The 21160-nt window shown below is 46.0% G+C and overlaps 2 protein-coding genes across 17 annotated transcripts in view; one reads left to right on the plus strand and one right to left on the minus strand.

Annotated features, from left to right (window-relative positions):
- LOC105497470 (transmembrane 6 superfamily member 1) overlaps positions 1-21160 on the plus strand; it is a 49851-nt gene continuing 28691 nt past the window's right edge. The window contains exons 1-10 of one of the 15 annotated variants that reach the window (XM_071100780.1): positions 5-160; positions 3886-4017; positions 5111-5214; positions 7824-7921; positions 11553-11656; positions 13899-13981; positions 14709-14830; positions 16623-16727; positions 18693-18785; positions 19306-19425. In XM_071100780.1, the coding sequence (XP_070956881.1) occupies positions 69-160; positions 3886-4017; positions 5111-5214; positions 7824-7921; positions 11553-11656; positions 13899-13981; positions 14709-14830; positions 16623-16727; positions 18693-18785; positions 19306-19425 (1053 nt within the window). In that variant the 5' untranslated portion in view covers positions 5-68. Of the gene's footprint in view, positions 161-733; positions 838-3885; positions 4018-5110; positions 5215-7823; positions 7922-11552; positions 11710-13898; positions 13982-14708; positions 14831-16622; positions 16728-16860; positions 17270-18692; positions 18786-19305; positions 19426-21160 lie in introns of those variants that run through there. The other 14 variants (XM_071100784.1, XM_071100787.1, XM_071100783.1 and 11 more) reach the window with 14 other exon arrangements.
- The window catches only part of HDGFL3 (HDGF like 3), a 103327-nt gene continuing 89268 nt past the window's right edge, over positions 7102-21160 (minus strand). For both annotated transcript variants that reach the window (XM_011768584.2, XM_071100792.1), the window contains exon 6: positions 7102-7721. In XM_011768584.2, coding sequence (XP_011766886.1) covers positions 7689-7721 — 33 coding nt within the window. In that variant the 3' untranslated portion in view covers positions 7102-7688. The remainder of the gene's footprint in view (positions 7722-21160) is intronic.

Raw genomic sequence — 21160 nt, forward strand, 5'->3', positions numbered from 1 at the left:
GCGCCGCCGGAAGCTGGGGCGGGGCGCCCAGCGGGATGCGGTGAAGGGCGAGCGGCGCGGCGGCTGCGATGAGTGCCTCTGCGGCCACCGGGGTCTTCGTGCTGTCCCTCTCGGCCATCCCGGTCACCTATGTCTTCAACCACCTGGCTGCCCAGCACGAGTGAGTGAGCGGAGGCGGCGGGGGTCGCGCCGAGGGGCGGCTGGAGTTGGTTCGGCGCGGCGGGAGCTTCGCAACTTTCCCGAGGGGGCTGGGACCGTCCGCCGCGGGACAGAGGGGGGTGTCCCAGGGGTCGCACGGGCCCGGTCCTGGAGCCAGGCCCTGAAGTGCCCAGGCTGGCGCATTTCGGGATGTGGTGCCAGCACCGCGCGTGGTGCCAGCACCGCGCCAGGTGCCCGGGGACACAGGGGTCAATACCCCTGCCCTGGAGGGGCCCAGGGGCCGGTGGGGAGCGGAACAAACACGGACACTATGAGCCTGGCCGGCCGTGTCAGCTCGTGTGTGCCTTGTTCTTTTTGCATCTCACGGGAACGTTTCCATGTATGGACTTTCGCATACTTATCATTTCTTATTAATTTTAGAAACTGTTGTGAATGACTAGCAGAAATAGCCCGGAACCAACAGGCAGAGACGTGGGTTCTAGGCCTGGCTTTGGCACTGACGGTGTGGTCTGGCCTCGGTCTTCCGGTCAAGTGGACTTTGTGTCGTCCTATTGTAAGGTTCCACGGAGATCTTTTTGTGAAGGGGCGTTGTGAATGGAGAAGTGCTTCCCAGTGCCTGCGCTGGGGTAGGATGGGGACCGGCAGCAGAGGCAGAACACTTCAATGCGAAGGAAATGGGTGAGGCTGTCGGAGGGTGATAGGGCTTGGGTTCGAAGCCCTGCCTCCCACTCCACTGCAGGGATCACTGACCAACCAACTTGCAGCGGGCAGCTGAAGGCTTGAGGGTCTCCGGGTGTTGGGATAGGTGCCAGCCTCTGTGCCTGCTGAAGTTGGTTGCTGTCTGGAGGGAGGAGGAAGTAACCTGCTATGTTTCTCAGCTGTTGGTGCGAAGGAAATTGCATCAGTCTGTAGGCTGCAAACCCCCTTCAGCTGGTCAAGCCTTGGAGTGTCTGTACACAGGGTGGTAACTTCCTCTTCTCTAGCTGCCGGGCCACCTGATCCAGGCAGCACCCACACTGAGTGCTCACCAGGCACCAGCAGTGTTTGTCCTTGGTCTGACCCAGTCTCTGGAGGCATCCCCTAGAGGCAGCTGCTCCGGGCCACCAAATATTACATGCCTGTCAATATAGGGCATGGGGGACCCTCAAAAAACAGCATTATGGGCAGTTCAGTGAAGATATATTGAGTGCCTACTGTGTGTTTGGCATTGTTCCAAGTGTTGGTGACACAGCTATGAACAAGCCAGAAGAGGTTGTGGAGGCAGGTAATGAGATAGACAGATAATACATAGATAGTGACATGCTATGAAGATAATAAAATAGGGTGACTGGGGAGGGGGCCGGTGGCCGGGGAAGGCTTCTAGGAGGAGGTGACACTTGAGCTATGGGGAAAATCTGGGAATGGAGCTTGTCGGGCAGGAAAATGGAGCAGTGCAGGGGAAGGAACTGGAGGGGCATAGTTGGTATTTTGGAAGGTGAACAGATGGGGCTTACTGAAGAGGGCTGCATGGCAGCAAAGAGAGGATTTGAGGATGAGCCCTAGGTTTTGGCCTCAGCCACTGGGAAGATGATGATGGCATTTACTGAATACAGACTGAATTATGTATTGCTGTGCATGATGGAGCGCATTGGCAAGCACAGCGTTTTGAATAATTAGTGTCAGCCATTCTTCTTGTCCTCTTGCAGGTTAAAACCCCAGTGGCCTTTGATTCCTCTCTCTTCTTTCTCCACTACCTTCCTCCTACTGTCTCCTTCCCCACAAGTCCTGGGGCTCTAGTGTCTGTTCTCTCCTTTCAGTTCTCCCTGGCACTGGCCCTTTCTGACCTGGACTGTGGCAAAGGCTCCTGTGCAAGTCCCCCTGCCCAGCCCCCGGCGTGCTTCTCGGCCTCTGTCCCCAGTCCCAGCCCACGCACTAGTGCTCCTGCCACACCAGCCTGCCTTTGCCCCTTGACCACTCCTCCTCCTCTCCAGCCTCTAGCCCAGACTCCTGCTGCTCCCTGACCAGGATGCTGCCTTCCTCCTATCGCAGACTGTTGAAGCCGCACCTGGACTTTATGGCCATTTCTACCTTTTGCAGACCTTCCCTCTGTCTCCTTTGAGCTCCCTCAGTCCCTCGTTTGCACCTTTCTCCCGAGAGTTACTTTCCTGTGGTCAGAACTTACCTGCCCTGGCTATATCTAACCCCTCTGTACTGTCCTGCCCAGGCCAGCGCCGTGTGCATTGTAGGCACTCAGGTATGTTTGACTTTGTTAAATCGAGTTTCCTTCCCACCAAACCTTTTATGCAACTCTGAAAACCAGAAAAAGAAAATTAGATTGAGAGGCCAGGAAAGGATTGAGCGTGTTCTGTCTCCCTCTCTAACTGAGACACACACTGCTCACACTCATCCATGCATGTCCCCTCTCAGTAGGTGTTTGTCCATAAAAGGGCATCAGCAGGCCCTCCCAGCCCCCAAGACTAGCAACTTTCTCATCCTGGGGTTAGTCGCAGCCCTTACCTGTCCCCGAGTCCCTGCAGGACCTCCTTCTCCTGTGGTGAGCAGGTCCTGCACTTGGCTGTTGTAGGAGGGTCTCTGGGGACAGTGCCAAGAGTCAGAGATGATCTGCTGCCCTATTTTCCCTTCATTTTTCCCTCCTCTCCTGGAGCTAAGAACATGAGAGGATGCTGTGAACCACTTTACACTGCTCTCTCCTGCTCCAGAAGAGCACCAGCCATGCGACCCTGCTGGCAGTGAGTGCAGGCCCTTGGTAGGAGGACTGGAGTTGTCACCCAACCACCACCTGTCTCAGGCTGTTCACCATTAAAATGCCTGTCAGCTGACCCAGCACATCCACCTCTTCCCTCCTCACAGGATTCTTCAGCCCAGCATCACACTCTTGACCCACATTGGCTTCCTCCTCCTTCAGCTCATCCCCACAGGAGGATCCTGGAGCAACCACTGATGTGCAATCACCAGAAACCTCCTATTTTTTAGTTTCTCACCTGGACATTGAAACAGCCACCCTCATTCTTTTTTTTTAATTTAATTAATTTATTATTATTATTTTTTGAGACAGACTCTTGCTCTGTTGCCCAAGCTGGAGGGTAGTGGCTCAATCTCGGCTCACTGCAGCCTCCAACCCCCAGGTTTAAGCAATTCTACTGCCTCAGCCTCCCAAGTAGCTGGGATTACAGGCATCTGCCACCTCGCCTGGCTAATTTGTTGTATTTTTAGTAGTGATGGGGTTTCGCCATGTTGGCCAGACTGGTCCCAAACTCCTGACCTCAGGTGATCCACCTGCCTCAACCTCCCAAAGTGCTGGGATTACAGGTGTGAGCCACTGTGCCTGGCCTTCTCATTCTTATCATAGAACTGATCCATCTATCATCTATCCATCCATCCTCCATACATTCACCCATAATCCATCCATCCACTCATCTATCATCTATCCATTCATCCATCCGTCATCCATCCATCCATTTATCCATCATCCTCCATCATCCATCAATTCATCCATCATCCATCTATCCATTTACCCATCATCCACCCATTTACCCATCATCCATCCATTCATCCATCATCTATCCATTCATCCATCATCCATCCATCCATTCATCCATTATCCATTCATCCATCCATCATCCATCCATCCATTCATTCTATCATCCATCCACCTATCCATCCACTCATCATCTATTTGTCCCCCCCTTCCCTCCCTCCTTCTATTCTTCTCTTTCTCTCTCCTAGGGATGGTGATAGTTATCCAAAGGTCTCAATGTTGGGCTGTGGTGGTGTGGAGGGGTCTCAGCTGAGGAGTGGTGCTTGTAGCTGCTCCAAGCTGAAGAGGTCCTGGTGTAGCAAGCCATCGGAGTGGGCCAGGTAGTATTTTGTCTAGAATTGGAAACTCTGTCAATGCTGGAGGTGTGAGAGGGAGAGTATTGCTGTTGGACTACAGGAAAACTCCTAGGTGGTAGAGCTCAGAGTCCATTGAGATAGGTTCCTCCATGTAGGCAAGGACTTCTCTTATTTATCCAGTCTCCTAGGGCCTGCAACAATGGCTACCACATAGGGGTGCACAATACATTTTTTTCCTTGATATGTTTTTGAATTAATTAATAAACAGATGGATGCAATGATGTGACTTTCCTAGGGTGACACAGTTAGCAACAGAATGGGTACCAGGATCCTGGTTTCCTGACTGATAACTCTACCAAGCCTCGTGCCCTAGCGCTACCCCACTGAGTAGTGTCTTTGACCCCTGCTGTCCTTGGTGCCATTCCGTTTCCTGTAGAACGTCCAGGGGATGTGCTCAACCAAGCTTCACCTTGGTTTCTGTGGTTTGGGGTTGGATGCTGATCTGTTGGTCCTGGTTCTGGGGTGTTGGGCTATCTTCATTCTGGCCTCAGGTCTAGTCCAGACTCCTCCTCCATGGATTTCCTGGCCCCATTCTCTGGCCCATTTGATTATACACAAAACATAAGGTCACTTCTTTCTTGTCCCCTGGAAGGCATGTTTAGTTGTAATGCCTATATATTCCTTGGAGCTCAGTCTGAGGGCTTCTGACTGGCCCTGAGGGAGGTGGCAGAGTCAGTGGTGAGACCTGTTAGCTGCTAGGGAGCAGGGGTTAGAGGAACGGGTAGGTGGAGGCACTGGGGCAGTGGTCATCTGTGCATCAGGGTGGGGTGAGGCAGAGGGAGCTCCAGACATGTCATCTGTGCACATGAGACAGGATAAGAGGAGAATGAGGAGGACCTGATGGCTTCGGTCCCTGAAAGTCATGGGCTGCAGCCCAGATGGGCCAAAGAGGTGCAGATAAACTTCACTAACTCTACAGTGCTGGGAGCTGCAGGCAGAAGCAGAATTATGGATGAATTATGCAGGACTAGGAGCGAATGCATTCAATAGTCAGGAAATTCCAGGCACCAATGTGTTTATTTTGATAGTGACCACCTCCCTGTTCTGGTCGTTGCAGTTCCTGGACTATTGTAGGGGTTGCTGCCCTCATCCTGTTCCTGGTAGCACTGCTGGCTCGTGTCCTCGTCAAAAGAAAACCACCCCGGGACCCGCTGTTCTATGGTATGCCTCCACAAAGGGAAATCTTTTGTATCTGATTAATAACACAATACTTTTGGCCTCAGTCACATATTCCTCCTTGGTTGTGAATACTCTGAGCCTTTTGGTAACAGTGGTTGCAAGTGTAGGAGTGTTTCAGGATAATGTGGCCCTCGCCTCTGGCTATTGCCTCTTAGGCTGTGGACTCCACCCTCTCCCAGGTAGCATCCTGGTGGAGGGTTACTGCCAGGCCAGGCGAGGCAGGCACCCTGCCAACCCCAGCATGCTTTGACCTCTGACCTCGACTCTCATGCCAGCTCCTTCCTGGGCTTCCTGTCTTCAGCCTGCTACTTGCAGTCCCCCCGACTTAGTGCAGAACTTAACTGTGTGGTGCCTGGGTCTGCACATATGCATGAAGAGGAAAATAATGGAACCTGCCATAGAGACAAGCACCTATAGTGCACCTTGTATGGCCCTGAGCACTTTAGCAGCAGGCTTTTACCTAATCCTCACCATCCCTCCACTTGAAAGTGAAGCAGCTGGCTTGGAGATGCTAAGAAATGTGGCAAAGGTCACGTGGCTTTTGACCCCCAAAGCCCATGCCCTTCCATCATGCATGCTGCCCCAGCCAAGCTACTACTGGCCTTTGAGCACTTCCTGTGCCAGGCACCTTGCTGGGCATTTTGTTCTATAGTTTCTGCTTCAGTAGTGCTCCATATCAAATGCACCCCAAGTCCTACAGCAACAAACATTTATTTTTCTTGCTCACAGGTCTGTGGGTTGGGGACACTCTGCATCAGGCTGTGGGTTGATTTCAGGGCTGTTCTCTGACTCCTTGTTCTTGGACCAGCAGCTCCCAGGCATGCCCTTCTCAGGGCAGATACAGAGGCATAGTGGGGCTAGTAGGAAGAAAGTGGTGGCTCTTAAGACCTTGGCTTGGAGCTGCCCCCTCTTACTCCCACCCATATTCCACTGGCTGAGATGAGGCATAGGGCCGAGCCCATCAGCAACAGCATAGGGAACATTCTCTGCCCACAGTGGGCCTTAGGAAAGGTGAGGTGGGAAAGAAGAATTGTGAGTAACTAGTTTCTCCAGTCCACATATAAGAAACTCTGAAGCTTACAGAAATGATGTAACTTGCCTAAGGTTTTACAGCCAGTCAGTAGATGACCTGGGTCTGTCTGATTTCAAGGCCCACATCCCTTTTCTTGGCTCTCTCCACTGGCCTGTGCTCTGGCCCCTCTGGCTCTTCAAGGCTGGGCACCCTCTCTCCTGTACCCTCAGCCCTCTGTCCTGGTCTGCTACAGCTTTGAGCATACTGCAGCTTCAGGGCCAGGGTCAGGCCCAAGGCCAGACTCCTCATGTACATGTGGCCTTTTGTTCCTGCTGGGGAGAAGGTGAGTGCTGGACTCCTGGCTGCTGACTCCAGGCAAGGCCACCTTCCCTTCTCTGTGAATTAACCATCCCCACACTCCTCTCCATTTCTTTTTTCACAGCTTTTCTTATATTCACCATCAGATTTTTCTACTGTTCATGCCCATCCCATAGTCTAAGGCACCAATTTGTTACAACTTAAAAATGCAGCTTTGACAAACTAACATGCATTAAATTTGATCACCTGCTGTTTAAAAAGTATTATTTCTTGTTGCTAGTAGCTTTAAGCCCATTTAGGAGATGCTCACAACTCTAATAAGATTCTCTGATAGGTACAGATTTCCTTCTGTCATATTCAATTATACCCTCTTGTATTCATTTTTAACATCACTAGTCTTATTTCTGAAAGCCATTGTCACTTGCACATTGCCACCTGTCTGTCTCTAGGATACGCTGTGTGGAATAGGGTAACCACACTGGACACGCTGTGAGGTGGCCTGCTTGGGAATCATTGAGATGAATCACTTTGTCAAGTCATTGTCTTTTTTTTTTTGAGACAGTCTTGTTCTATCGCTCAGTCTGGAGTGCAGCAGTGCGATCTCGCCTCACTGCAACCTCCACCTCCTGGGTTCAAGCGATTCTCTTGTCTCAGCCTTCGGAGTAGTTGGGATTACAGGCGTGTGCCACCACACCCAGCTAATTTTGGTATTTTTAGTAGAGACGGGCTTTCACTATGTTGGCCAGGCTGGTTTTGAACTCCTGACCTCAGGTGTTCTGCCTGCTTCAGCCTCCCAAAGTGCTGGGAATGCAGGCTCGAGCCACTGCGCCCAGCCTGAGTCATTGTCTTAAACTTAGCGGTCACTTCTATGCTTCCTTGGCCACTCGGTTACTGGCTTTGCTCCCACTGCCCAGGTGGGATGTGGGTTTGGCTCTGGGCAGCCACTTGTAGGGGAGTGGAGGATGGGTGGAGTTGGCCTGCTAGAATCTTCTGTGACTGAGTCGGCGGTGACCATCATTCTCCACTCCTGTGATGAGTGTTGCCTTGATGAGAGTAGTTAGGCAGGGATGGGGAGAGCTGCAAACACAAGTGGAGGTCCAGCTGGGTGTGTAGAAGGGGTATTCTGTTAGTCTATCTCGATAATTGTCCACAGCATCTTCTGGAAAACATGAAAAACATTCCATTATTATTAGCTGATGCCAAGCTTGTGTAATTGCCTCCTGAGCTATTGCTTTTTAAACTGCTGCTTTCTTTGCTCTAGTGTATGCAGTTTTTGGATTTACCAGCGTGGTGAACCTCATCATAGGACTGGAGCAAGATGGAATCATTGACGGGTTCATGACACACTACTTGAGAGAGGTATGGGATCACTTAGTGATTATGAGGCTTCAACCAAAAGACCACAACCCAGATCACATTACTCTGAGCCAGAAGTCCTCTCATTTAGTGTGAACAGGTATGATAGGCAGGCTTTGACTTCCTATAATAGCCTTAGGTCACTTATTCACATGGAAAGTGGAGCAGAAAGGACGGTTAGATCACGGGAGGCAATTCTCTCCAATGTTCAGCTCTCATAGCTTCTCTCAGGACCCCACACATGACCTGCTTTTCTCCTTTATTTGTATTTAATATAAATAAGGTACCTTAAATGGATTTAGCATTTGTGTGTCTAATACATGACTATCTCAGAAACCCCAAGTCAGTCTTAAATTTGTGAAGTACCAAACACAGAAGCACTTGATGAAGTCATTTGATTGTGATGGCTGGCACTCCTCACCACACTGCCCAAATCATAGCTTTAGATAGCTGCCTGGTACTCAAGAGAGCTAGTCCTATTTTCTTATTTTATGGTGGGCTGAACCCAGCCCCAGAGAGGTTAAGTGACTCATTCAAGGTTACACAGGAAATGAGGAACAGGGCTCGAAGCAGATTCTTCATCCATGTTCAAATAATGGGGAGCTTTGTACGTACACTGTGGGATTTTAGGTTTTATCCTGTCTGTGAGGGAAGATTTTAAGTCAGTGAAGAATACAAGTAACTCTGGGAAGGATGGGTTTGCAGGGAAGGGTCCGTGCCATGAGCTGGGGCACCAGTCAGGAGGATTCCTCGGGACCAGCAGGGGCATAAATGTGGCTGGGCAGAGGCAGCGCATGGGAAGTAGAGAGAGGGATGAACTTTAGAGAATCAGAGTGGCTAGAATGAGTAAGACTTGGGGACAAATTGGGAATGATGGGAAGGGTGAGGCCTAAGACAGTGTCCTGATTCCTGCTTTGGAATTTGCAAGAATGCTGCAAACATGTAATGTAAAAACATTACACCAGAGAGGGATGAGAGGAGGAATTTATTTCTGCAGACATTTGTTGAAGGGGACTCTGTGGTCAGAAGACCTGCTCCCTGCCCCCCAGGAGCTCCCTGCCTGATGTGGTGGGGAGATGGCATTGTCCCAGGTGCAGTGACAGAGACTTACTCCAGGCACAGAAGTACACGGAGGAGGAATTAAGTCTGGGCACAGTCGGGGAAGGCTTATTGAGTTGGTGACACTGCTGTAGCATTTAAAAAATGGTCATGGCAGTGGAAGATAGATATTTCCAGATGGACCAGGGAGATAGGAGAAATTCTGGAGAGAAAGGACAGCTTGGGCAAAGGCTTGGAGAGGACTGGAGAGGAGAAAGAGCATGTGCCTCCCACTGGGGCACCAATCTGCAGGGATGAGGCTGAATTTCTATGGGGAGGTAGAGTTTCAGATGCTGGCAAGGCTTTGCAGGTCTTGAGCTCTGAGGAGCAGTCCTGGCAGAGAGAGTCCGGGGCCATCTGAGTGCAGTTGGTACCTGAAGGTCTGAGAGGAGACGGGCTTGCCTATGAGAAGGTAGAGAGAGAAAAGGGCTGAGCTTGGGACTTTAGAGACCATGGCCAGAAGAAGAGAAGCCCCTGAAGTGGACCTTGGGGGCAGGCCAAGAGGCAGAAGGAAAACCTGGAGAGTGGGGACCATGGCACCCAGAGGAGGGAGGTTTTATGAAGGAGGCGGCTGATGAGAGGGCTGGAGGCTGAGCTGGCAAGGGTGGTAAGCATTGGGGCAGATGGGGTACCAGAACGGGGACTGGGGTGTAACTGTGGTGGCAAGGTCTGCAGGGCCAGGCTCTGGGGACCCAGCTGTGATAGAGAGATGGGGCTTGGTTCAGCAGGCTGTGACAAGTTTTGGGGAGTTTTAGAGTAGAGGAGCAACATGCCAAGAGCCAGGCCTTGAGAATCTTCATCTGGCAGGAGGAGTGTCATGGGCTGGAAGGAGGGGATAGAGGTAGGGAGACCATTTGGGAATGTAGCCGTGGCCCAGTGAGGGACACTGAGTGCTAGACCTAATGCTGTGAAGAAGAGGGAGTATTGCCAGGGTGACATTGTAGCGATAAAGTTGATAGATTTGCTGAAAGACTGCATAGGAGAATGAGGAATGAAAAAATGACCATGTGGTTTTGACCTTGGGAAGCTGAATGGTATCATCATTAATATAGAGAGGCCATGGCTGGCCTGGTGGCTCATGCCTGTAATCTCAGTGCTTTGGGAGACAAAGGTGGGAGGATCGCTTAAGGCCAGGAGTTGAGACTGCAGTGAGCAATGATTGCGCCACTGCACACACACACACACACACACACACACACACACACACACACAACACGTACAGAGAGAGCAAGAGAGAGAGAAGCTAGTTGAGGGGAGACGCTGATGAATTAAGAGTTCAGGCGAGTTCAAAGAACCTGTGGCCTGTGGACCATGCAGTTAAAGATGCTCATCAAGCTACCAGGAGAGACCACCACTGGCTCAGAGAGCCAGGTGTGTTAGCAATGGAAGTCTGAAACCATAAGTCGGATGTATTCTTCAGTCACAGCAAGTCCGAGAGAAAGGACGTGGGCCTGGCATGGGTGTAGAAGCAGAACCTTGATTCTGTTTCCGGCTCCTCTGATTTTAATTTGATTTGATCTGTGGGAGAAATAACAAAGCAGTCCTTGCCCCAGGGGAGCATGAAATTTGAAAGAAAGCCCTGCTTGCTTGGCTGATTGGTGGGCTGGTTGATCTGCACTCTTCCTTGTTGTAGAAAGGACTTAAGGCATCTTACAGTGTGAAACAAGCCAGGACAGCATGAGCGGGGGAGAAAGAAGAAAGGAAAACAAGGTGGGGCCAAAACAAAAGTAGAAATGCACGGAAAATTGCCAGTGACTTTCCAGAAGCCACCTGGAAATGTAACCACCTAGAAAAGGGAAATGTAACCACCTAGAAAAGGGAACTGTAGTTTGTCATATAATCTCGTGTTCATAACATTAACATTTGCCCAGGAGTACGGCTCTTCTTGTTCTCTGCTAGGTATACTAGCTACGTGACCTTAGGTAAGTCTTGTAATCTCTCAGAGCCTCTGTTTCCTCATCTGTAAAATGGACTCAATCCTGTCCATCCCACTGGGTTGTTGGGAAGGTAGAAGGAGGGGTTGGGTGTGAAGCTCCGAGTTCAGTGCCTGCCTGCCTATGTGTCGGTATGTGGAGAATGCATGCTGTGCCATGCCCAGTCCAGCAAGCCACGGGATCAGCATGAATTATTAAGGCCAGCCACTGGTTCTGGAAAGCAGGGTCATCCCTGATCACCTCTCTGATCACTGCCCAGCACCTTTTGTCAAAGATTTGGCTTGGTCTCCATGAGTTTGCCGTACAGCTGGGATTGCCTATCATGCCATCTGCCTTCGCATCACAGTACAAACCTATGTTGATGCATCATGGGCCCATTGGCCAGGCATTCTCTAATTCCATCCTCTGTGGCCAGACCCTGGTTTTGGCAGCTCCAGCATGAAGTTGTATTTTCACGTTCCTACCAATTTTGAAGAAATAGTTTCATCTTAGCAGACGAACACAAGTTATTTCTGCTGTTTTATTTTACTTGCAATACAGGTCTGATGTTCTGCATTTACAGGTCTTATTTAAAGTGTACTTCTGTTTAATGCTTTCTTTAGGGTGAACCGTATCTGAACACTGCATATGGGCACATGATCTGCTACTGGGATGGCTCTGCTCATTATCTTATGTACCTGGTGATGGTGGCAGCCATAGCATGGGAGTAAGTCAGTTCACCTGGTGTGTGCCTTTGCCACCTTAGCAACCGATAAGCGGGTATGTAAGGAAACGTTATGCATAGAGGCAAATACGCAAGCAAGTATACTGGACATGAATATAAGTTCCATGGGTGCACATCAGACGTGGCTTTATCCTCCTTGTACCACTGCCTTTTGAATATGTCCCTCTGAATTGCTCCCCAGCATGGTGATAGCTCGGGCAGACCCTTTACGCTTTCTGATTATGTTGTCTTACAAGAATAATTTTTATTTTCAGCAATTAAAGCCAAGCACATCTTAAACTTCATTTCAAAACTTCAGAATTTCCAAACTGCAATTTCATTTTGGTTTAAAGCTTCTGTCCTTCCCCATATCAGGCACAGCTCTGCGGCTTGGCTTGCACTAAGGCTTGGCTACATGGCCTGTCCGTTCACTCCTCTCATCTCACTCTGCAGCTGGCCCCTTGGGAGTAGATGTGTATGTACAAGGGATTAAAGGAACAGGGGAAGAGTCTTATGTGAAAGGTGCTGTTTTTGGGTAGCAGTACCCCCATCATGATATGCGAGGTTGGTCTGGGGAGGCACACGTGTGAGTTCTTTAGAGACCCCAACCACAGGAGCTTCTGCATTGCACTAATCCCTGAAGTGAACGACATGCTCTTGTGCTGAATTTCTGCCCATGGTGGCCCACCCACAGCTTTTTTCTGCTGGGGCCCCTGTAACCCAGAAGGCGCACCCTTTGGGGAGGGATCCTTTCAAAACGTTTAAGTCCAGCCGTCTTCTCAGGCCTCCACTTGCTTCCGGGTTACAGAAAGTCATGCATTCTTGCCCCATACAAGGTTGAAATGCAGTTTAACCAACTATCTCCCTCACTCCCAACATGCACTCAAGGTCAGCTCCAGCTATTTTTTTTTTTTTTTTTTTTTTGAGACAGGGTTTTGCTCTTGTCTCTCAGGCTGGAGTGCAATGGCACAATCTCGGCTCACTGCAACCTCCGCCTCCCGGGTTCAGGCAATTCTCATGCCTCAGCTGGGACTACAGACGTGTGCCACTACACCCGCAAATTCTGTATTTTTAGTACAACAATCTAAAAATTTTTTTCACCATGTTGGCCAGGCCAGTCTCAAAATTCTGACTTCTGGTGATCTGCCCATCTCAGCCTTCCAAAGTGCTGGGATTACCGGCGTGAACCACCACCCCCGGCTCCAGCTCCTTCTTATCTGTCCTCCCTACAATCCCAGTCATTGTGAATGGGCCTCTTGGGGTCCAGTTACATTTGGCTTGAGGGCTAGGGTGGGGCAGGACCCACACAGTATTCTCCTTGTTTCCTTTCAGAGGATTTCCTTTTGAATTTCTCATAGCCTGTTAACATAGTGTGGAGCTGGGTTATTGGGGTTATCAATTGAAGGAACTTTTTTTTTTTTGAGACAGTCTCTCGCTCTGTCGCCCAGGCTGGAGTGCAGTGGCACGATCTTGGCTCACCGCAACCTATGCCTCCCGAGTGCAACCATTTCTCTTGCCTCAGCCTCCAGAGTAGCTGGAATTACAGGTGCATGCCACCATGCCCAGCTAATTTTTGTATGTGTGTGTAGTTTTAGTAGAGACGGTGGTTCACCATGTTGGCCAGGCTGGTCTCAAACTCCTGACTTCAAGTGACCCATCCACCTCAGCTTCTCAAAGTCCTGGGACTACAGGCGTGAGCCACCACGCCCTGCCTGAACAAACTTTTTGTCAGCATTGAAGATTAGGGGTATATGTCTAGCAGCTCCTTTGCAACATGGGGAACATGTCACTTGTCTTCACCTTTGGGGCTTTGGCCAATATTCTGTGACCCCAGGAAAAGTCCATTTAACATTATCATTGTAAGTATAACTCATACTTACAATGATTAAAAATATGGATTCAATTTCCTTTCTTCTTTCAACTTTCTTTTTTCCTTTCATGCTGTTGAGTTTCACACACAACAGGGAAATGCAGGAGTCCTGTAGCAGGGATGATCATGTTGTAGTTTAACAGAATACATAGCAAGCATAATTTCCTATTTAAAAGGACACGAAGAAGGTTCTATAGTATATCACGTGGCAATGAAGTTAGATAACCAGGACTCCCTGTGTTTATTCCTCTCGATTCAATATGTTTTGATTCATGTACTTTACTAGTTTGAATAAAAAATAATATTGAGGATCATTTTTTGCTTAGTATTCTAAGACAAACATACCAAGTCAAGATTTTTTTGTTGTTGTTACAGGGAAACATATAGAACCATTGGCCTATATTGGGTTGGATCTATTATTATGAGTGTTGTTGTTTTTGTGCCAGGAAACATTGTAGGTAAGATACTTTATCTTAAAGTTCACTTTCCTTTTCTAAAACAATGGGGCTTGTTTTTAAATAGAGAAGCTCTTTTAGTTATAATAGAACCAGGTGATTCCACGCTTACTAAAAACCTGTTTTGCAGAGTAATTCCTTTTTCTCACCTTTAAAAAAATACCTTTTAAGAACTGCTTTTGAGCAATTTCCAGACGTGTGCATTGAACAATTTGGCAGTCAAGTATCAGGGATTCCTATTTTTTTAGAAGGATCTCGAGGGAGTGAGTATGGTGTTTATGGCTATATTTAGTGTGCAAATATGTAACTCCTGACACATGATGAGAACTCCAAAAATGTACTTGGAAATTATAAGTACATTATTAATGTATGCAGGAAATCAGGATATTATATATATAGGGAGATAGCTACATACAAACATATATAGATATCTATCTAGACATATTTTTTTAAGACAGGATCTCACTCTGTTGCCCAGGCTGGGTTGCAGCGGTACAGCCATAGCTTACTGCAGCCTTGACCTCCTGGGCTCAAGCAGATTACTGTAGGCAGGACATGCCTGTTAATATACATCTAGTATTTTAAATTGACCTTTTTAATTTGGCCTCATTAAAAATATTGTCTGGCCCATAGCAAAATTTTAGATGACCTGAGATGGGGAGGTATCCTAAATATTACTTGTGTTAGATATGCTTTTGGTAACTTCTTTCTCTTTCTCTCTTTTAAATAGGGAAGTATGGAACACGAATTTGCCCTGCTTTTTTCTTAAGCATACCATATACTTGTCTTCCTGTCTGGGCTGGTTTCAGAATCTATAATCAGCCATCAGAAAATTATAATTACCCCTCAAAGGTGATTTTATTAAGTTTTGATGTACCCTGTTCTCAAACTCATAGGGTTCATTCGCATCCACTGGCTGCTGAATTGAACTGTGCCTCTGTGGACTGGAGCATTTGGGGTATCCAAACAGTGTGACTGTTTTGATTATGCAGCATTAGCTTACATCTTAGTTAATGTGGGCAAGAAGGTCTGTTTCTGTCTGAATACATCTGCTTCTGTTGGCAAGGCCATACTTTGGGGAGCTTCCTGTGCCAGTGGTCACACTGCCTCTAACCATCAGATTCTGCATTAGTGTGTCAAGTGAAGTCCATAGTATGTGGTTCATCTAGGGTTGTTAATGGCCTGGATTTTGAGCACCTGGGTTCCTCTGTGACACCTATGCATTTACTACCCCAAGAGGACACTGGAGGGATACTGCTCCTCAAGGTAATCTACACAGCCATACAATCTCGACTCCAGAGATCCAGACCCAAGGAGACTGGCTACAGGACATCTGAGACACCTCCCCTTCCATTCACAGCCAGGGTGGTCAAGGTGAAACAACACTGGCCTGGCAGATACTCTGTTAAGGCCTTCATTTCTAAGCTAGTTTCTCTGTTTCTTTCCCTTTTCTAGGCATTAGATTATTTAGCAAGATCTTTTAAGCAAAACTGATATATGAAAATATGAATTACTAGAGATAATCAGAATACAACTATTCATTTTATAAAATGTTTTCAATAAAATTCATTAAAATACATTTTAATTGACAAATACTTCATGTGTAAACATTTAGACAGCTGCTATGTAAACTCAGGCTGGCACACTGACAGCTGGTACTCTCTTACATCCCTCTGAGGAAAGAGGTGGCTGTTAAAAAGAAAAAGCAAATAGTCAATCCACGCTTAGTCCCGGCTCCACTGCTTTTAAAGTTTCCATGTCAGTGTGTCAACAGAGTAGGTATGCCATGAGGCATGCAGAATTGCTTATCATCATTTTTAATGTGAAAACACAGTGACAGCCAGGGCCAAGCAGCATTGTCATACAGTGCTGACAGGAACATACATTCAGAATTGTTCTGCAAAGCAATTTGGCGATGTTATCAACCTGAATAATTCTGGAACCCAATAATTCTGCTCCTAGATCCCTATCCTCAGGAAATCATCACACTGATACCACCAAAGATTTACATACAAAATTGTTCATCATTACATTAAGTGTAACAGTGAAAAATGCCTAAATATCCAACAGTGGGAGAATGGCTGAAGTGTGGTGTTTCCATACGGTATTCACTTTTAGAATATTTTTAATCATGTAAGAAAGTGTTTACAACATAGGCAGATGTTGAGGGCAAAAAGAACAAATACAGAATTGTTTATACTAAGTCCTAATTTTGTGAAAAATATAGATATATGTGTGTGTATATATGTATGTAGTGTGTGTGTGCGTGCGTGTGTGTGTGTGTGTATATCTACTACATGTATTACTGGAAAAGTATACCAATGGTTAATAGTGATGTGGCAGGTTTATGGTTTGCTTTTAAAATTTCTTATCATTAAAATGTCATTTCAAGAAAAAATGTGGACTCATAGAGCTATGAGGGCCCTTCGAGAGATCATTTAGCCCAAATTCTTCATTTCACAGATAAGGAAACTGAGACTTGAGGAAGGAAATGATTTTCCTAAAGTTCCATGGCCAATGACTTATGATATAAATTGTGAATCTTCAAAATTCTCTTATCCATCATCATGACATTTAATGTTTCAGATTTCAGATTCTTCTTTGGCACTTTGGGCCTGCTCTTTAGGTACAAACTCTATTTTAGGTTATTCAAGAAGCCCAAGCGAAAGACCTGCTGAGAAGACCATTTGATTTAATGTTGGTCGTGTGTCTCCTCCTGGCAACTGGATTTTGCTTGTTCAGAGGCTTGGTAAGCATAACAGATAATAATAATGTAACATTGTGATACTACTCATATTTCCAAATGGAAAAACCTTAGAAATATGTTTTTGTTTTTCCATCAGACTTCTTAGCAAACTAACAAACCATTCCTCCCATCAAAGCCTGGAGCCCCGGACCTACTTCCTGCTGCTCCCTACCTCAGCCTCCTGCTGTCACCTCCTCCTGTCCTTAGATCAAGCTCTACTCAGACGCATCTTCTTCCCCATTTTAGGGCATCTAAAAAATCAGCCATTGGAGTCTCTATTATTCTTTTGATGTTTCGGATTTAAATGTAAATATCTTTGGTAAGGATGGCACCCTAGGACTGCAACACAACTGTGGCACAGAGCATCCCAGCGTTCTCGGGATAGGGGCGATGGGGTTGAGGAAGGCGTACGAGCTCAACAATTCACGTGTATGTTGGGTTATGGGAATGTCTCACTGATAAGAATAGTGTTGAGTAAATTCAGCTCAGGCCTGGAGTATTGTATTGATGTGACTGAAATACATTAAAGGCATGTGGGCATTTCATATTTTCTATCTTCTCTTTTTTAATATTTTACTGCAGAGGTTAAGAAAAAGACTCACAGGCTTTGGAGTTAGAATCCTGGCCATTTACTAGCTGTGTGGCCTTGGAAAAACTACTTAACTCTTTGACTCTGTTTTCTTCTCTGTAAAATAACACTACCTACACCTTAACAGTATTGTTTTGGAGATTAAATAATGTACACCAAACACTTGGTAGAGGCTCTTATACATAGTAAATGATTACTGTTAGGATTTTTATTGATCAGTGATCCTTCACAATGGCCCAGTTTGATGATGATTTCTTAGTAGAAATACATTTGGGAAAATCAAAATTATATTGTTAATTATATTCAGCTTCAGTGACAATTTCTCTTCTAAGCCTGTTGGCGTGCATAACAGTTGGAGGGTAGAGTGGCAAGTGTAAGCCCATGTGGGTGACTTTTATCATTTCAGGGTCTTGGGCTACTGGGGGCCTGTGCAGCAGGCTGGGTTCAGGGGGAGAAGCTGTTTTAAGAGTTATCTTTATCTGTGGAATGTCAGAAACTTTCTGGAGGAGAGTTGGGTTGGCTAACAGGAGGAGGGGCATGGGGAAGAGAAGGCAAGGCCATAGCTTTGCTTGGACCACAGGGTCACTGAAACCATTCTTTGGTTAGTTTGTTGTAGGTTCAAACAACAACAAAAAAGTGGGCCCCACCTGTATTCTTGCATAGACATATCCCCTTCCCTGTGCACATGAGAAAAATGTGTGCATGTGTGAGTGTGTATGCAAGGTGGGTAGGGGGCTTTTGGATTGGGGCCATTTTTACCACTCTGCCATTGGCCTGTGTTCATATATGTCATCTAGGTGGGACAACATTTATGGCCAAAGACATGAGGAATGGTGCCTGAGGGGAGGAAGGTGACTCAGAGGGGACCTAGTAAGGTGCCAAAGAGACTTTCAGGCAAGAGGACGCTGCTTTCAAATCATTATCTTTTACTGCCTCCAAAGGCTATATACTCTATGAGGCACTAGAGACAGGAGGTGCTATTTTCAAATCTTGCAATGCATAGTAAGATGAATTTGGTGTGGAAATATACTTTTCTTCCTGTGGGGAATAGCGGGCTAGTTATTTCCAGGAAAAGTGAAACTCATAACTTAGCAAGCTGTGCTTTGGCTAGCCAAACCTAGATACTTAAAACTCTGAATATCTGAAAGGTACCCAAAAATAGGGCATTAGTTACCATTTCCTGCACCATAATTAACCTTTGCTTAATCTCCTTAGAACAAATGTGTAAAATATTTCCATCATTGATGAGTCTCTACAATGTACACATTTTGTTAAACAGCAAAGCAGCTTGTGACTAAACCTGGCACATTTAGCCTTATCAGCAAACCTAAGAACCAGATGTGATTGTATTTTTATAATGAGTTTATTTTTGTTCTTAGATTGCTTTGGATTGCCCATCTGAGCTCTGCCGATTATATACGCAATTTCAAGAGCCCTATCTAAAGGATCCTGCTGCTTATCCTAAAATTCAGGTCAAGTAGTTATGAGGCCTAAGATTTTTCTAACATTAATTTTCTTTTAAAAAATGGGTTCCAGCTGGGTGCGGTGGCTCATACCTGTAATCCCAGCACTTTGGGAGGCTGAGGCAGGTTGACCATGTGGTCAGGAGTTTGAAACCAGCCTGGCCAGCACGGTGAAATCCCATCTCTACTGAAAAAATACAAACAACTATCCGGGCATGGTGGCACACGCCTGTAATCCCAGCTACTCAGGAGGCTGAGGCAGGATAATTGCTTGAACCTGGGAGGTGGAGGTTGCAGTGAGCTGAGATCGCGCCACTGCACCCCAGCCTGGGGGACAGAGCAAGACTCCATCTCAAAATAAATACATACAAATAAATAAAAATAAAAAAAAATAAAAGTAAAAAAAATGGGTCCCATATAGGAAATAGGAATTAATATTTTCAAAGATGAAAATGTTTATTTTTTTGTACTTTTTAGTCAGGCCAAGTTAACTGCTGATTTGCTGATATTATTTCTCTGTTCTATACAGATGCTGGCATATATGTTCTATTCTGTTCCTTACTTTGTGACTGCACTGTATGGCTTAGTGGTTCCTGGATGTTCCTGGATGCCTGACATCACATTGATACATGCTGGAGGTCTGGCTCAGGTACTAAGAATATTCTGTTGAGAAGGTTTACTTGTGGTCTAGGTGTCATTGTTGAATATATGAAAAACTTCTCAGTGTTTTAGAGTAGGAGATAGCTATTAGACATGTCACCTTTGGTTTTGCAGTTCTTCGGAAGACATTTCTGCAAGTACATTTTATTTAAATCTCACAATAACTATATGGCAGATATGCCAACCCAGTTACACAGATGAGGAAACTAAGGCCCAGTGAAGTTAAATGATTTGCCCAAGGTTACACACCCAGCACGTGGCATTGTTTTATAGGATTGTTTCACAATCTCTGAATACCATGGCTACTAAAAAAAGATTGAGCTGTTACCTTCAAAATGTCCATCCAAATGTAAGACTTCAGAATTCCACTACACTGTGTTATACAGAACCAGGGAAAGTGGTTTAAAAAATGTTCTGGGCCTATCAGTTGATTCCTTTTCCACTGGCACCTTGCCAAATATTTGGCCTAGAGTAGGTGTTCAGTGAATGCTTACTGCATTTGACTGAAAATGAAATTATCTATGGAGAACTTCATATATAACATAAAGCACATTTTTACAAGATAATTAGCAAAACAAATCAATCTGAACAAGGAAGAAAATTAATTTCATTGTTTTTTCTTACTAGAAATAAAACAAATGAACTTCTTGTTTAAAAACTTTAGCTCCGTCTTGTTCTTTTCAAGCAGTTTTAAGAATGCTATAGGAAACCAAAAATCATACATAAAGGAATTATGTTTTTGAGATTACTAATGAAGAAAAGAGAATTTTTAGATGTATGCTGTAATTTCCTATTCAGGAAGACAATCATTCAAACTGAAATGAGGTTCATCCAGAAACTGTAGGCTTGTACAGTCAATTATATGCATGGTATAATAACTACGATTGCAAGACATACTAGAATTCACAGGGTTGAAAAATATAGTATTTAAGGGGTCAATGCATTAAATCCTTTCAGTTTGAGGTAATTCTTAATTACAAAATTAGCATAGTAATATCAAAAAAGTTGATGTAGCATCCAGAAGCAATGGTTCCTGTCCTTTCCTCGAGGGGCTTAAGAAGGAAGAGAACTAACATTTATTGCTCTTTGCTGGTTGTTTTTCCTTTGCAGACCTCTAAATACCCGATTCCTCAGTCCTTGGGCTTTATTTGTATATTTTAGATCTTTATCTTTGTATCTTTCAATACCAACTATAAGCTAATGACTTCCAATTTTCTACCTTCAGCCCAAACTGTTCCCAGACTCCTGTATTCCAAACTCAAGTCTTTTTACTTGCATGCCTCACTAGCACCTCATATTTAATATATAAAATAGGACCGGATCCTCCCCACAACTTCTCTTCCATTTTTTTCATTATCTGTGTAAATAGCCCAATTGCATCCAGCAACTCAAGCCAGAAAGTTGGAGTAATTATTTACACTCCTCATCCTCTACATCTAGACCACCACTAAGTCCGGTTTTTTTGTTTTTTGTCTTTTTTTAAAAGAGACAGGGTCTTGCTCCATCTCCCAGGCTGGAGTGTGATGGCATAGTCATAGCTCACCGCAGTCTCAGACTCCTAGGCTCAAGCAATCCTCCTGCCTCAGTCTCCAGAGTAGCTGGGACTACAGACAAAGACCACTGCACACAGCTAATTTTAAAATTTTTTTAAGAGATGGGATCTTATTTTGTTGCCCAGGTTATTCTCAAATGCCTGCTTCAAGTAATCCTCCTGCCTCAGCCTC

Source organism: Macaca nemestrina, chromosome 7 (genome assembly GCF_043159975.1).
Source record: "Macaca nemestrina isolate mMacNem1 chromosome 7, mMacNem.hap1, whole genome shotgun sequence".
Classification (NCBI taxonomy): domain Eukaryota; kingdom Metazoa; phylum Chordata; class Mammalia; order Primates; family Cercopithecidae; genus Macaca; species Macaca nemestrina.